Source organism: Carcharhinus amblyrhynchos, chromosome 28, assembly GCF_965287045.1.
Source record: "Carcharhinus amblyrhynchos chromosome 28, sCarAmb.v2.hapA, whole genome shotgun sequence".
NCBI lineage: Eukaryota > Metazoa > Chordata > Chondrichthyes > Carcharhiniformes > Carcharhinidae > Carcharhinus > Carcharhinus amblyrhynchos.
The window spans coordinates 17,059,445-17,076,107 of record NC_137351.1 but is presented as its reverse complement, the minus strand read 5'-3'; the positions used below and the strand labels follow the sequence as shown (position 1 = coordinate 17,076,107).

General features: G+C 45.2%; 1 protein-coding gene across 2 annotated transcripts in view; it reads right to left on the bottom strand.

Moving 5' to 3' along the window:
• Positions 1-789: 789 nt before the first annotated feature.
• The window catches only part of slc30a4 (solute carrier family 30 member 4), a 26,294-nt gene continuing 10,420 nt past the window's right edge, over positions 790-16,663 (bottom strand). For both annotated transcript variants that reach the window (XM_080214025.1, XM_080214024.1), the window contains 5 exons: positions 12,993-13,146; positions 8,198-8,402; positions 5,818-5,923; positions 2,616-2,750; positions 790-2,167 (listed from right to left, as the gene is read on the bottom strand). In XM_080214025.1, coding sequence (XP_080070151.1) covers positions 2,013-2,167; positions 2,616-2,750; positions 5,818-5,923; positions 8,198-8,402; positions 12,993-13,146 — 755 coding nt within the window. In that variant the 3' untranslated portion in view covers positions 790-2,012. The remainder of the gene's footprint in view (positions 2,168-2,615; positions 2,751-5,817; positions 5,924-8,197; positions 8,403-12,992; positions 13,147-16,663) is intronic.

Genomic DNA, 16,663 nt, shown 5'->3' with positions numbered 1-16,663 from the left:
ACCACCAACCCCCCCACCCCTAACCCTCCCACCCCACCAACCCCCACTCCCCCACCACCAACCCACCACCCCACCAACACCCGCACCCCCACCACCAAACCCTTCTCACCCCACCAACACCTGTTCCCCCCACCCAACCCAATCCCCCACCACCAAGCACCCCCACCCCACCACCAACCACCTCCATCCCATCAACCCCCACCACCAGCCCCCCCCACCACCACCCATTCCCCCACCCCCACCAACCTTCTCCCTTCTCCAACCACCCCCCCCTCCATTCCTCCACCACACTCCCTTTTCAGCTCCCTCAAGCCCACCCCTCCCGGGTCTGTGTTGCCAATGAGATTAATCCAGATGCTTGTTCAGAGCAGCAATGAGATTCCAGCAAGCTCTGACTGCTCCCCTAGTCAATCACTGGCCAAGCTAACACACAAATATTATCCAGTATCAGAGGGAACCCACAGAATTATTCACAATGTTTAGAAAAATGGCTGAATGTAGAAGAATAGTTTGAGTAACTTTAATCATTTCTATTGACTGAGTTTAGACTTTTTGAGTTAATGATGTTAAGCAGCGTGAGGTGCAGTCTGGCTGTGGAATTGTAATCACTGTTCAGACCCTGGATGCTCATTGTTTACAAAAATAATCTCACCAATCTGTACAAATCATTAGCTTTTCTTTTCAAAGAATGTATATAGTGCGGTTTCCCGGGGTGGGGTGGGGTGGGCCGGTGGGGGGTGGGGGGGGTGTTGTGGTTTGGGGAGTTATGATTCAAGAAGGAAACAAAACTCATTACAAGAAATTTATTTCAAAAATACAGAATTGAAAGTGTTGATTATAAAATACTGTTTAACAGTAAAAACGGAGTCAAAACTGGAGATAAAATAAAAAGTAAAATACTGCAGATGCTGGAAATCTGGCATATAAACTGAAATGCTGGATAGGCCCAGCAAGTTAGGCAGTGTCTGTGGAGAGAGAATAGAGTTTCCAGATGAACAAAACTCCCCTCCCTCCCTCCCTCTCCACAGGTTCTACCAGACCTGCTGAGTATTTCCAGAATTTTATTTCAGGTGAGGTACATGGGATAAAGTAGCATCAATTTGCTGTAGAGTTTTTCATATCCATTTTCCAGACAGATTGTACTATTGCACATTCAACTGTAACTAATTCAGTTACACAAAGATTCTGACAATAGTTACACAAGGTACAGACCAGAACCACAACCTGGATTCTCAGCTGAAATGGAACTGGGACATACAGTGTGCTGAAAGATATCAAATCAAATAAACTACCATCTCCCAGCAAAACCCCTTTAACATTGCTCACACACATTATTGGCAACAGGAGTTATTCCCAGCTCCCCAGACTGGGAGTTGGACTTGGCATTGGAGGTAAACACATATGGAAGGGAGGGAGATAAATAGATAACTCCATTACAGGCACTTACACCATTAATGATTCTTTTGGCACAACTTAGTTGGAGTGAATCAGACTTTGACCCAGTTCCTGAACTTATTCCTGATGCTTTGAAAATTCATCGAATGAAACAGAATGAGGCCATTCAGCCCACTATCCCCCTGCTGCAATAATTCCATTTCACTCACCAATTCTCATCAAAGTTTTTAAATTCCTGGGATAAGCAATAATTCAAGGATCTAAATCACAACTACAGCAAGTCAATAAAAATTCTAAAATATCTCATTTAAATAGCTAAAATAAATGAAACTTGGAGCATAACCTGTAGCAAATCGATAACTGCCCAGATAGTTCATCAGTCAGAATATTGATTCTCCAGAATCAATGAATCAAACTTTGTAAGTTTCATGGTGACGGCAGTGAGGTATCAGCTTGTGCCAAGTTGCAATATCACAGCTGCTTGTCCTTAGGAATTGTTGCCAGGTTAAGATTTTCAAAATGCTGCTTTTTAATTCTAGGAAAGCTGTTAGTTCTACATTTTCTGAGCAATTAGTTGAACAGATTTTCTTCCTATCCCAAAACTCGAGTCTGGCTCTTTAAACATCCAAGGATCTACACTTGTTGCAGATATTGTCCAGTGTTTCCTTGAAAATTTGTAGTTGCACTGTGCATTGGTGCATTCCGTACGTACACAGCAAGATCTGTCGGGCTTTAGACTGAACATCCTCCCACCTGGAGAAGCTCTCTGGAACTGAACAAACACAAACATCATTCAGAGTTCAGCAGCTAGCAGGAAGATCTCAAACACAGATCACTACATTCGGTCAGGTTTCAGCATCAGACTTAACAACCACTGAAAACATTTCAGGAGCAGCATAACTAACTCAAACTCCACAGGCTACACTTCTCCCGGCTCCCAAACCTGTGGGCTAATCACCCCATTGACAGCACACTCTCCCTGCGCACCTCACAGTCCCCCATCTCTCTTTCTCCCACCCACTCCTTCCCCCCCCCGCACTCTCTCTCTCCCTAACTCTCCTCTTTTTCTCTCCTTCCTTCCAACTGCCCCCACCCCTTTCACTCTCTCCCTCCCTCTCCCTCTTCAGCCACAAGAGCCCAGTAACTCAACACCATCACAGTCATAGTGTATCAAAGGGTTACTCTCAGTGTGTGCCAAGATAAAACTATAAACTGCTTACTCAGTTGTAAGTGCACAATCGCTGCTGTTTTGCCCACAGTTAGTGACCACACATTCAAATCTTCAACAGAATGAACGTCCTCGATCTTTAAAAGGGCATCACGTATGTGGTGGACATCGAGATGTCTCGGAGTTCCTGAGGGGACAGAAATTAACAAATAGTCTGTTTCAGAAAATTGTAACCCCGTCTAAGTGGTTACATCAGCATCATACAAATTCTCAATGTACATTTCAAACATAAAACCTGCAGCTTTCTATAACATTATGCGAAAGAGTTGAGAGTAGCAGACATAGCAGTGAGATAATCGATGTAAATCACGAACGGATGCAAGACGAAAAGACCAAAGAGAAAACCTCATAAAGTACCTGATGACCCAATCGATACAGTCTCACAACTTGTGAGTACGGTGAATCTAACTCCGGGCAATGAGATTGCACGCTAGGTGGTAAATCTCACCAAGACAGAGCAACAAGTCAGCAAAGTGGTTAGCACTGTTGACGCACAGCGCCAGGGACCCAGGTTCAATTCTAGCCTCAGGTCACTGCGTGTGTGGAGTTTGCACATTCTCCTCGTGTCTGTGTGGATTTTCTCTGGGAGCTCTGGTTGCATCCCACAGTCCAAAGAAGTGCAGGTTAGAGTGATTGGCCATGGTAAGTTGACACTTAGTGTCAAGGGATTATGAGGGTAAATATGTGGAATTACGGGGATAGGGCCTGGATGGGATTGTTGGGGTTGTAAGCTCGATGGACCGAATGGCCTCCTTCTGCACTGTAGGGATTCTGTGATATTTTAAATACTGTATAAAATATTGTTTTTCATGGAACCACAGTTCAGGAGGCCATTCTGTCCATGGGACCAGTTGAGGTACCAGCCCTTCAATTAGAATTATTCAATCCTATGACATTTCCTTGCACTTTTCCTTATTGTATTTATATTTTCCTTCATAAACCATTCAGCCTCTGCATTAACCACCCACAATAATTCACTTCATACTCAAATAATCTGCTAAGTTTGGGGAAAGAGTTTGCCAATTGCTTTCTGCTCATCTGTTCCGTGCCTTCTGATTCCCAATATCCTACCAATCAATCCCAATCCCTCACTGTTCATCCTTTTATTCAGAAACTTGCCAAAAATAGTTCAAACTATTCCAATATTTCCACTTGCAACTTCCAAATAACATCCAGATTTCTCATCTAGTGTTACTGCTATCTGTGTGTGGGGAGCAGAGGTTAGATGAGTTAGTGCTGCTGTTCCCAACATTATTCCCTCATGCAGTGAACAAAGTTTAAACATTAAACTCCAAACGGAAATGTTGCCATCTCAAATGAGAGGTTAAAATGTTAACATTTATTTATGATCACCAGCCCTGCCGGCTGTTTCTACAGAAACTCTAACTTGAAACCTCATCACAACAAACAACTTCAAGCGGAGATTCCTATCTGAATAACGAGCAAAGATTATTAGATTTAGAGTTTCAGTGTCAAACCTGGGGTAAATGTACAAAATGGACCAGCATTTATTGCCCATCCATAATTGCCCTTGAGAAGGTGGTGGTGAGCTACTTTCTTCAAACACTCCAGTCCCTGAGGTGTAGATACACATAAAAAATCTCACAACACCAAGTTAAAGTCCAGCAGGTTTATTTGGTAGCAAAAGCCACTAGCTTTCAGAGCGCTGCCCCTTCGTCAGGTGAGTGGGTGTTCTGTTCACAAACAGGGTATATAAAGACACAAACTCAATTTACAAAATAATGGTTGGAATGTGTCTTTAAAGGTATCAAGTCTTAAAGGTACAGACAATGTGAGTGGAGAGAGGGTTAAACACAGGTTAAAGAGACGTGTATTGTCTCCAGACAGGACAGTAAGTGAGATTTTGCAAGTCCAGGCAAGTCGTGGGGGTTACAAGTAGTGTGACATGAACCCACGATCCCGGTTGAGGCCGTCCTCATGTGTGTGGAACTTGGTTATCAGTCTCTACTCAGCGACACTGCGTTGTCGTGTGTCGTGAAGGCCGCCTTGGAGAATGCTTACCCGAAGATCAGAGGCCGAATGCCCGTGATTGCCGAAGTGTTCCCCAACAGGAAGAGAACAGTCTTGCCTGGTGATTGTCAAGCAGTGTTCATTCATCCATTGTCATATCGTCTACATGGTCTCCCCAATGTACCATGTCTCGGGACATCCTTTCCTCCATCGTGTCAGGTAAACAACATTGGCCGAGTTGCAACAGTATGTACTGTGTACCTGGTGGATGGTGTTCTCATGTGAGATGATGGCATCCATGTCAACTATCCGGCACGTCTTGCAGAGGTTGCTGTGACGGGGTTGTGTGGTGTCGTGATCACTGTTCTCCTGAAGTCTGGCTAGTTTGCTGCAGACAATGGTCTCCCACTCACCTGACGAAGGGGCAGCAAGCACTCCGAAAGCTAGTGGCTTTTGCATTCAAATAAACCTGTTGGACTTTAACCTGGTGTTGTGAGACTTCTTACTGTGCTTATACCAGTCCAATGCTGGCATCTCCATATCATGAAGATATACCCGGAGTGCTGTTAGGGAAGGAGTTTCAGGATTTTGACCCAGCAACAGTGAAGGAACAATGATATATTTCCAAATCAGGATGGTGGTGTTCCCATGCATCTGTTGCCCTTGTGCCTCCAGCTGGTGGAAATTGCAGCTTGGAAGGTGTGTTGAAGGAATCTTTATGAGTTGCTGCAGTGCATTTTGTAGATGGTACACACGGCTGCCACTGTGCACAGTGGTGGAGTGAGTGAACGGTGAAGTTAATGGATGGGGCTGCTTTGTCCTGGATGGTTTCTGAGTGTTCTTGGAGCTGCATTCATCCAGGCGCATGGGAAAGCTTTCCATCACACTCCTGACTTGCACCTTGCAGATGGTGGACAGACTTTGGGCAATCAGGAGGAGAGTTAATCTCTCCAAGATTCCCAGCTTCTGACCAGTTCTTGTAATGCACATTAGTTATATGGCTACAGTGACAAAGGCCATTCAGCCTATCACGTCCATGTTGACTCTGTGTAACAGCAGCTCAGCAAATTCACTGCGCTGCCTTTTCCACTAGCCCAGTAAACCTTTTCTTTTCAGTTAAGGAAATAACTATCGTTTGAAATTTATGATAAATCAGCCTCCACCACATTCTAGGGCAGTATCCGGCGTGGTCAGGACAAGAAATCTAACAATATATCTCCTACCTTCCAGGAAGATTAGACTCGTGTCCCTCAGAATTTGGAAAGTCGTGCATAACACCAGGAAGGAGAAAATGTAGGTGCAGATAGGGTCAGCAATCTTGTACTCAGGCTGCAAGAAAAACACTCAAAATGAAGGGCGACTGGCAATAGGAGCAACATTTTGTGTCAGAGACTGAAATCCCTCAAACACCGCCATGTACCGGGTCCCATGCTATCTCAGTTAGGGCACTGTGATCTGTGCTTCAGAGAGGAACAAACAACTCCCCTTCCCCTCACAACTAAGGGGCAATTTAGCATGGCCAATCCCCCTAACCGGCACATCTTTGGGCTGTGGGAGGAAACCCACGCAGACACAGGGAGAAGATGCAGACTCCACGCAGACAGTGACCCAAGCCAGGAATCGAACCCGGCTCCCTGGCGCTGTGAGGCAGCAGTGCCGCCTGGATTCACTGGGGCGCTGCTGCCAACTTTTGAGGAAATATAAATGAGAAAGATTTGGAGCTTTTTTCATTAAAACAGAATAATCCATGGTGATTTGAGGGATGTATTTAAAATGATAAATGATGTGAAAAGAGTGCAGCTGTCCTGGACAATCAAGAAGCTGCTACAGGTAGGATCACAGACAAAGGGTCAGTGAGAAACACATTCCCGCCAGACCCAGTGTCCTGCGGCCATTTCATACTCGAGCGAGCATTAAGCTGCTGCAGACGGGACCCCCGCCCCTCCCAGAGCCATCAAGACAGGAAAACCTGGACAGCAAGATGGGGGAAGGGGAGGGGGAAATCATTGTGTCCGGGGAGAGGTAAGGGAGCTGGGAGTACAGAGGCACCAGACTTGGAGGAGGAAGGGTGGTGAGGCCCCAGACAGAGGCTTCATGAGAGGGCACATGCGCCCCTTCCCGTCCAGGAGAGCTCCATTCATTATCAGGCCTCCTCCCACACCAGCAGCCTAACAATCGAGGCTGGGTGGGAAATGGCCCTTCCTCAATTGGGACAAGGGTGAGGCCTTGGCGGAGTGAAACTGCTCTTTTCAAAGTAGGCGCTAACCCCGAGGGAATCCCATCCCTGAAACTTCACAATCTCCTCCCAACACCCACCTCAGAACCTGCCAGTGCCCAAATTTTAGTCATAGAATGGTTACAGCACAAAAGGAAAACATTCTGCCCATCTTATCTGTGCCAGTGCTAGCCCCACATTCCTACCATTTCCCAATAGCCCGGATTTTTAAAATTCCCCTCTTGCCTTGATTGAAGCTGCCTCCAGACTCTCAGGTACTCCAGATCCTAAGTATTCACTGTGTGAAAAGTGTCTCCTCATGTCCCCATTGCCTCTTTAGCCAATTATCTTAACACTGAGTTCCCTCATTCTCAATCATTCTACCAAGGGAACAGTTTCTCTATTCACTCTGTCCAGATTCTGAATACATTGATCAGCCCCCCCCTCCCTCCCCCCAACCTTCCCTTCCCCAAGGGGAAGGACCTCTGCTTCTCCAACCCATCTTTATAACTGAATTCTCTCGTTCCTGGAACCATTCTGGTGAATCTTTCTGAATTCTCTCTAAAGTTCTGAAAGTGTGGCTCCCAGAACTGGACACAACTGTCCAGCTGATACTGAATCAATGTTTTAGACAAGTTTAACATAACCTCCTTGCTTTTGTACTCTAACCTGCTATTAATAAAGCCCAGAATACTGTCTGTTTCATTATCATCTCTCACTGACTTATACACATATAGCCCAGGTTCCTATGCTCTTGCTTCCACTTTATACAATTCAACATCAGAGAAACTGCTTCACACAGAGTCATGAGGTTGTGGGATTCATTTCAAGATCAGATTGGAGAGGAACTAAATGAAAAGAGACTGAAGGGAAATGGGAACAGGGCAGGTAAATGTGATGGAGATGTTTTGTACATGTGCAGATTATTGGCTAACATGAACACAATGGGCTGAATGGTCTTTTGCTAGACTGTAATGTCTACACTAAGTGTCAGTGTTGAGTGTGTCCAGATACCATTGGTATGTTGGATGTGGAGTAAAAATCCACATTATCATCTTCTAATTCCCAAACTAAAGGAAAAGTACATTTTCATCTGTCCCCAGAGGTATGTAAATTCAATTCAATTCAAAGTAAGAATAATTTTATACTGTGGAGAATCTACCATCGAGACTACAATGTTCTATTGCACTAAAGACAGGGTTATGCATTTCTGTAAAAGATACTGTATTTTAAATGTAACACGTCCCAGTGATGCATTTCTAACATTGCAACTGCACTACTCTACAACAGTGCCCCACTTGCTATGAAATGTTTTGGGACATCCTGAATCAAAGTCGCCATAGCAATGCACATTTTTCTACTTTCCAGTCAACAAAGGCCACACGTACTTTAAAGCGAATGATGTAAGCGGCAACCAGGACGCCAACACTTTGCAACAGGTCCCCCAGAGCGTGGATGAAAGCAGCTCTGACAGCGAGATTCCCCGGGTTAGAACCGCCTTTAAGGTTCTCCCGACCTCCTCTTGCAGCGTGTCCAGACGCGCAGTGGGAATGGGAATGCGAGTGACTTGATTGATTCAGCAAAAATCCCATTCTGTTCAATTTCGCGTAGAAAACACAAGTAAAATAGAAATAGTGAAACATTTTAGTCACAGCACACAAATCAGACAACGTCACAGGCTGTGTCTGGGCTCAAACTCTCATTACTCTGAACAGTTCCAACAGCCAGAAGTCACCACAGAAGCAGAAGCTCGAGGGAGCAGGTGGTGTTTGCAGCTATACCTCAGATCATCATTTCTGCAAAGCTCTTGTGAAACTGCCAGAGAAAATTGCTAAGATTTTAGATTTTTAGTAGAATTTAGTGTGCTTGTTTAAGTTGTGCATCTTTAAAAGGCCATTTTATATTAAAAAGTGGGCAGAAAAGAATCCAACTTGACGTACTGATCTGTTAGAAATCAGTGCAAGCAATAGATGATTGTATTAGAAAAAAAGTACTTCAATTATCCTGTAATTGAAATATAAGTATTTAATTAAGTGGATAATAAGAGTCAGATTATATTATTTCTGTAATTTACTAATATTCCTATGTTTGGATTTAAACTTGAAACTTTAAAAAGGATTGTAACAGAAATGCAATTCCCCGTAAAAATGAAAGGGAGAAGTGGCTGGATTCTGGAAACTTGGATGAGAAGGGAAATTCTGAGTTTAGCTAAAAGGGAAAAGGAAGAGGTGGAGGCATCTAAAAACTGACAAAGCCCTGAGGAGCACAGTGAAAGTAGGAAGAAACTTAAACAATGGAATTAGGAGTCTAAAAGGGGTCACAAAATGTCTTCAGCAAACAGGGTCAAGGAGAATCCAAGGCTTTTTATGCACATATGTATAAAATATATTGCTAATAGTGCTAGGGATTGTCAGAGGATACAACAGAATAGATTGGAGACTTGGGCACAGAAATGACAGATGGAGTTTAATCCAGACAAATGCGAGGTGATGCATTTTGCAGGATCAACTTTAGGTGTGAATTATACCATAAATGGCAGAACTCATAGAAATATTGACATACAGAGGGATCTGGGCGTGCAGGTCCACAGTTCCTTAAAAACAGCAACACAGGTGGCCAAGGTGATTAAAAAGGTATACGGCATGCTTGCCTTCATCGGCCGGGCCATTGAGTACAAAAGTTGGAAATCACGTTACAGCTATATAAAACCTTGGTTAGGCTGCATTTGGAGTACTACCTGCAGTTCTGGTCACCACGCTACCAGAAGGACATGGAAGCTTCAGGGAGAGTACAAAGAATATTCACCAGGGTGTTGGCTATGGGGGGGTGGTATTGAATAAACTAGGATTGTTTTCACTGGAAAGGCAGAGGCTGAGGAGAGAACTTATAGAGGTCTACAAAATTATGAGGGACATAGACAGGGTAGATAGTCAGATGCTTTCTCCAAGGTTGGAAGTGTCAATTACAGGGAGGCAAAGGTTCAAGGTGAGAGGGGGAGAGTGTAAGGGAGATGTGCAGAGGAAGTTTTTCACGCAGAGAATGGTAGGTGCCTGGAACACACTGCCAGAAGAGGTGGTGGAAGCAGGCACATTAGCAACATTTAAGAAACATCTGGATGGGTACGTGAATAGGGAGAGAATAGAGGGATATGGACCAGGTAAGGGCAGAAGGCTTATTTTTAAGTTTAGTTATTGCATCATGATCAGCACAGTCTTGGAGGGCTGAAGGGCCTGTTCCTGTGCTGTACATTTCTTTGTAGAAATCTACACTATCTGGTATTGATCTCTCACAAACACAGATTGACTAGCTCAGTTCTGTCCTGATGAATGGGCTGCTTGTAAAGTATGAAGATAATGAGTACATCCTGAAGCAAGCCGCTGTCTTAGATTTAACGAATTTGCCCAATAGCCAGAACAAATTAAATTAACTCTTACAACACCGTTGCCTGTTTTCAACAACATGAGCTAAGAACAGCACAGTGGTTAACACTGCTGCCTCACAGCGCCGAGGACCCGGGTTCAATTCCTAGCTTGGGTCACCGTCTGTGTGGAGTTTGCACATTCTCCCCACGTCTGCGTGGGTTTCCTCTGAGTGCTCTGGTTTCAGCCCATAGTCCAAAGATGTGCAGGTTAGGTGGACTTGCCCCATAATGTCCCAAAATGCATAGATTAAGGGGATTAGCCACAGTAAATGCATGGGTTACAGGCATAGAGCAGAGGTAGGGCCCTGGTAAGAGGCTCTTTCGAAGAGTTGGTGCAGATTTGATGAGTCAAATGGCCTCTTTCTGCATTGCAGGGATTCTATAGTTCTAAGATGGGGGCATAAATGTCTTTTTAGGTATAAAATGGGATTATGGGAAGCCTTTTGCTGTGTATATCAAGTGAGGGGAGAGCTGTCTAGATCTCTGGGGCGGAAGTGAGAGTCTTGTCACAGAGACATTGTGATAGTAACACTGGACCAGGGACAGAGGCAGGTTCCTGCACCATGACCCTCGGATGGTGCAATGGAGGAAGATGTGAATATCTGTTAGCACGAAGGGCGGAAGATGTTTCTGACTGATTGCCCATTGGAGGATGTGAAATCTGCCAGGTTTCGTTCACTTTCCCCTTGCTGCCTCTCACTGGTTAGTGAATAAATTTCAGTTCATTGATTAGTCTTTGGTTGACGGATAAATTATTGTTGTTTTATTTTGCTTATTTTTCAATAAATTTAGTTGCAATCTTTGGGTTGTGTCTCTGTCAAAATCAAACTGTTTAAGGGGGTAATTTGGAATTGATTCAAAATACCCTTTTGTGGCAGACAGACTCCTTGTAACATCTCCTTGCAAGGATGGCAGATTGGCTCACACTCTGCTCCGAATGCCCTGGGTGTTCTGTACCTCTGACTGTAACTGAGCATTTCCAAATACCAAAGCCTGAGAAAGCCCTCACCATCATAAGGTAGAGGCACGGTAGCACAGTGGTTGGCACTGCTGCCTCACAGCTCCAGGGTCCTGGGTTCGATTCCTGGCTCGGGTCACTGTCTGTGTGGAGTTTGCGCATTCTCCTTGTGTCTGCATGGGTTTCCTCTGGGTACTCTGGTTTCCTCCCACAGTCCGAAGATGTGTGGGTTAGGTTGATTGGCCGTGCTAAGAAATTGCTCCTTAGTGTCTAGGGATCTGTAGGTTAGAGGGATTAGTGGGTATGGTATGGGGATAGGGGCTGGGTGGGATTGTGTTCTGTGCAGACTCGATGGGCCGAAGGGCCTCATTCTGCACTGTATGATTCTGTGAATCGTAAACAGTCTTCACGATGGCCCTATACAGACAACGATCCAAAGCTGCAGACAAAACTAATCATCATTTTGACTGTGTGATTATTTTAAAATTCCTTCACGGGGTGTGGGTGTCGCTGGCTGGGCAGCATTTGTTGCTCATCCCTCATTGCCCTTGAGCAGACAGCCGTAAGCTATCTTCTTGAGCCGCTGCAGGCCATGTGGTGTAGGTACACCCACCGTGCTGTTAGGGAGGGAATTCCAGGCTCTTGACCCAGTAGCAGTGAAAGAACGGTGATGTATTTCTAAGTCAGGATGGTGACTGACTCGGAGGGGAACCTCTGGGTGTTCTCAGGCATAGAACAGGAAACCCCGTTGACTGCGCTGGGATCAAACAATCCCAGTGCTAGCCAATGCAGGCCACTGCCACTGCGGGGGCCCGGTAATTCCCACCTCGTGTACAAGATTTGGGGAGTCAGCAGGTCAGTTACAACCCATGGAATTCCCAGCCTCTGACCTGCTCTTGTAGCCATGGTATTTACAAGGTTAGTTCAGTTCAGTTTCTGGTCAATGGTAATCCCCCAGGTTGTTGATATTGGGATGGCAATGCCATTGAATGTCAAGGGGATATGGATAGTTTCTTTCTTGTTGGAGATGGTCATCGCCTGGCACTTGTGTGGCACAAATATTACTTGCCGCTTGTGAGCCCAAAGCTGGATGTTGTCCACGTCTTTCTGTATTTGGACGTGGACTTCACATTTATCTAAATTAAACTCCATCTGCCATTCATCAGCCTACCAGCCCAATTGATCAAGATCCTGGTGCAATCCCAGATAACCTTCCTCACTCTCCACTACGCCACAATCTTTTGCAAACTTTCTAACCACGCCCCATAAATTCTCAACCAAATCATTAATATCGAATGCTGCCTTGATGTTGAGGGCAGTCACTCTCATCTCACCTCTGGAGATCTGCTCTTTTGTCCATGTCTGAACCAAGGCTGTAGTGAGGTCAGGAGCTGAGTGACCCTGGTGAAACCCAAACTGAGCGTCACTGAGCAGGTTATTGCTGAGCAAGTTTTTGGATCGATTTACTGCAAGTTTGCTGCAAGAACTTAGTGGCAGCTTAGGGCCACTGTTCAGATGGAGCTGCTCACAATGGGCTGAATGGCCTCCTTCTCATTCTGTTCTGTAAATGACTACTCCCACGGGCATTTATTACTTTGCAATGTTAGTCAAAACAACTGCTCAGAGGATAGGCCTCTGAAAATTGGAAGTTATAAGCAATTAATCCAGGATGACTTATTTTATGAAACAAATAACTAACTCAGGAAACTAAATTAAGTTTACTTTGAAAGGTGCATTAATGGCTTCACACCAGAACAGCACATCAGGAAGGTAATGTGGTTGTTTAAGAAACCAGTGGACTTACATGAGGTTAATGGCAACCCCAATTGCTGCAATAACGATCATTATATCTGCCTGAATCTCAAAGTTCTGGTGAATGGTCCTCTGAACAGCTTCATAGACAAGTCCAATGGTCACAGCATAGATCAGCATCACACTCAGTACTGCAGCCAGAGCCTCTGAATAACACAGATCAAAGAAACCCCATTAATATCTCAAAATCAACTCACAACACTGCCAACATCAGCACAAATAAACATCATCATAAATTCAGGTGCAGTGGTATTCTCACTGGAATAGTAATCCAGAAACCCAGGATAATAATGCTCTGGGGACCCGGGTTCAAATCCTGCCACAGCAGATGATGGAATTTGAATTCAATAAAAATCTGGAATTAAGAATCAGGAAGCCATTGCCGATTGTCAGAAAAACTCCATCTGGTTCACTAATGCTATTTGCCTCTTATAAATGCTGATTAAACGTCTGCCCACTGGCATCCCGGCAGGATTGCCAATCTTGTGTCACACAAGTGTGAAATTACCTTGGTCTAAATCCTAAAGAGCATGGTACACAAGGCAGCCCTCAGTTCCCCAGAGACTGAGCTGCGTGTAACAAAGCCTTTCTCTCATCGCGATGCGCTGTACACTCTGCCGGAAAAGACCGGTTCCTGCCTCCATCTCCGTGTGGAACTGGTCTTCGTGGACAGCACCCTGCTGCTACACCCTCCTGTGTCACCGTCTCCGTTCAGTTCTGTGTCTGGGGTTGGGGAGTTCAGGTCTGTCCTTCCCCACTGCCCCCCCCAGGTGCCGCACACCGATGACTATCTGGACAGTATCGCACTGCAGCACTCATTCAGCCACCACAACAGAGCTCTGAAGTTTGATGAGCGTATGTGTGGATGGGTAAATCAGTATGTGTGTGTATGTGTGGGTGGGTGTGTGTTGGGGTGTCTGATGTGTGTGTGTCTTTTGGGGTATCTGTGTGTGGGGGGGGGGGCGGGAAGTTGGGTGTGTGGGGGGGGGGTTGTTGGGTGTGTGCGTGTGTGTGTGTGTGTGCGTGTGTGTGTCTGTGTGTGTGTGTGTGTCTGTGAGTGTAGGTGTGTCTGTGAGTGTAGGTGTGTCTGTGAGTGTAGGTGTGTCTGTGTGTGTAGGTGTGTCTGTGTGTGTAGGTGTGTCTGTGAGTGTAGGTGTGTCTGTGAGTATGGGTGTGTATGGGTGGCTTAAAGAAGACATGGAGGGTGATTTGGAGGGTGAAAGGTGGGCACAGGAACTTGTGCTGGAAGGCAGAGGGGCAAGGTGGTGGGTGAAGAGGAAGAATGGCAGACAGAGGGAAGACCAAGAGCGGGGAGCTGGACCCCAACAAATCTGCAGGAGTAGCTCAAAAACAAGGAGGTCAAACAATATCGTTCATTGGAAGGAGAGAGGTGAGGACCCCGGGGACGATGGGTCGATGTCTGAGTGGGGATTGGCTGCCTCGCAGGTGATGGGCTTGCAGGGGAGGGGTGCTGGAGAGAGAGAGTGGGAGGGAGGGAGGGAGGGGAGGACAGGAGTGTGCTGGGCTGGTGTTTAAATATGGCGCTGGAACCTTTGAACCCACCCTGAGGGCAGGCAGCGAATCAGCTGCCAGATCACCAGAGAGTCAGAGGGGAAATCGCCAATCAGAGGTTTCAAGTGCTGAATCTGGTGTGGGATCTTTCTATTCCAGCTAGCGGGAGAGGCGTCACTGAGACACCCAGCAAGTCCCAAATTGGTGAGTGAGCAATGCTGTCCATGCTTTGGTCAATCAATAATCTTGAACATTGTTGCTTTTAACCAGTTATAATCCGTGTGACTTGTTTCTTCAGTGTCAGGAATCTGTATTCATTGGAAAATACGGTAAGAAGTCTCACAACACCAGGTTAAAGCCCGACAGATTTATTTGGAAGCAAAAACCACTAGCTTCTGGGCCTCTGACCCTTCGTCAGGTGAGTGGAGAGTTCTGAGTCCTGATCACATCCCCTGTTTCTGATCAGAACTCTCCACTCAGCTGACGAAGGGTCAGAGGCCCGAAAGCTAGTGGTTTTTGCTTCCAAATAAATCTGTTGGGCTTTAACCTGGTGTTGAGAGACTTCTTACTGTGTTTACCCCAGTCCAATGTCGGCATCTCCACTTCATTGGAAAATGTCATATTCGATCCCAGAGATCTTGGGCAAAGGTTGGAAAATGCAGAGGCTTTTATGAATCCCCTCCCTAATATTTGGAAATTTCGGATGACCAAACAACCAAAAGTCAGAGTTTGAACAACAATAGTCAGCAAGCCAGTCTCACACACCTGTTCAGGTATTGATCTGAGTGTTACACTGGGCAGAATTCTGGATAGCAATCACTCCCCACCCCTATCTGCAAACCCAGTAATTTCCAACTGAGCAACCTGTATTTATATCACGCCTTTCTCAGAGAGCTTTCCCCGGGGCGGGGGGCGGTTAGACATGGCTACAAAAGGTTTTAAGGAGGGGGGTGTGGTTTAACACTTCCTGAGGGTGTTTAGAGTTTAAATGGTCAAAGGTATACTGGCAATATTAAAGCAGAACAAATGGGGGATGTGAGAGATTTTGGACTAAGATAAACTGATATCTAAAAATACACATCAAAGTAGCACTGCCAAGTTTTGCACTAAGTTCAGCCTTTGGCCGCTTGTAGTTTCAAACTGAGTTGTTATAAACTTATCCATGGAATAGTAACCTCTCGTTCACTCCGTTCCCCAGAAATCTGGCCAAAACATTCTAATCAAAGTGACAATTGCACTGTATTTGATGGAAGCTCAAGATTACTGCTCTCAGCAATGAACTTTGAACCATGCATAAGATAACAGCCACTCTAGTTATAACAGCTGTGCCGTTGAGCTGAAAAGTTCAGTGCACAGACTGACCCAACTGTGATTAGTGTCTTACCAGCAAGCACATGATACAAAGTTCAGAATACAATTCTGCTGACTCAGATAATCACAGACTATTATTCCAAAGTAATCATTCAAAGCTGAGTTACAGACACATGTTCCTCTACAGTAAACTCAGCTCCAAATCAAGGAACGAGTTGGTGATTGCATCAAATGTAGAACCATAAGATGAAACAGCACAAAGAGGGGTCATTTGGCCCATTACAACTGTGCTGGATCTTTGAAAGAACAAATTATTTCCCAAATTAACCCAATTTTTCACTTGAATGAAAATGCAGAAGTTCACAAACCCACGGTTTTGTTAGGAATGAGGAAACACTTTGATTTCTTGTAATTATTTTTCCAAAGAAACACAGCAATTAGCGCAGCAAACATTTCCTGGAATAATTGCAAGATTTATCTCGACTATTCCACCAGGGAGTTGTTAACGTGTGCTACATCCCTCTTTGAAACATCCTCCTGAAGAGTTCCACATTTCCTCCTATTTATTGGAATCTCATCCTGAAGAGCAGCACCTTGCATTTGTAGAGCACCTTGAATAGAGGTACATGTCCCAGGGTGCCTTGGCTCAAATCACAGAAAGACTTTGGGGGACAGCTGATCTAATCAGTTAGTTTTAAAGATTGTGGAAAGAAGGAGAGAGGCAGAGAGGCTTGAGGAGGGAGTTCCAGAGGGTGGGCAGCTAAAGGCATGGTGCCCAGTGTTAGAATGATTCAATTCAGAAATGCTCAAAAAGACGGAATTGGAGGAATGCCTTTATGT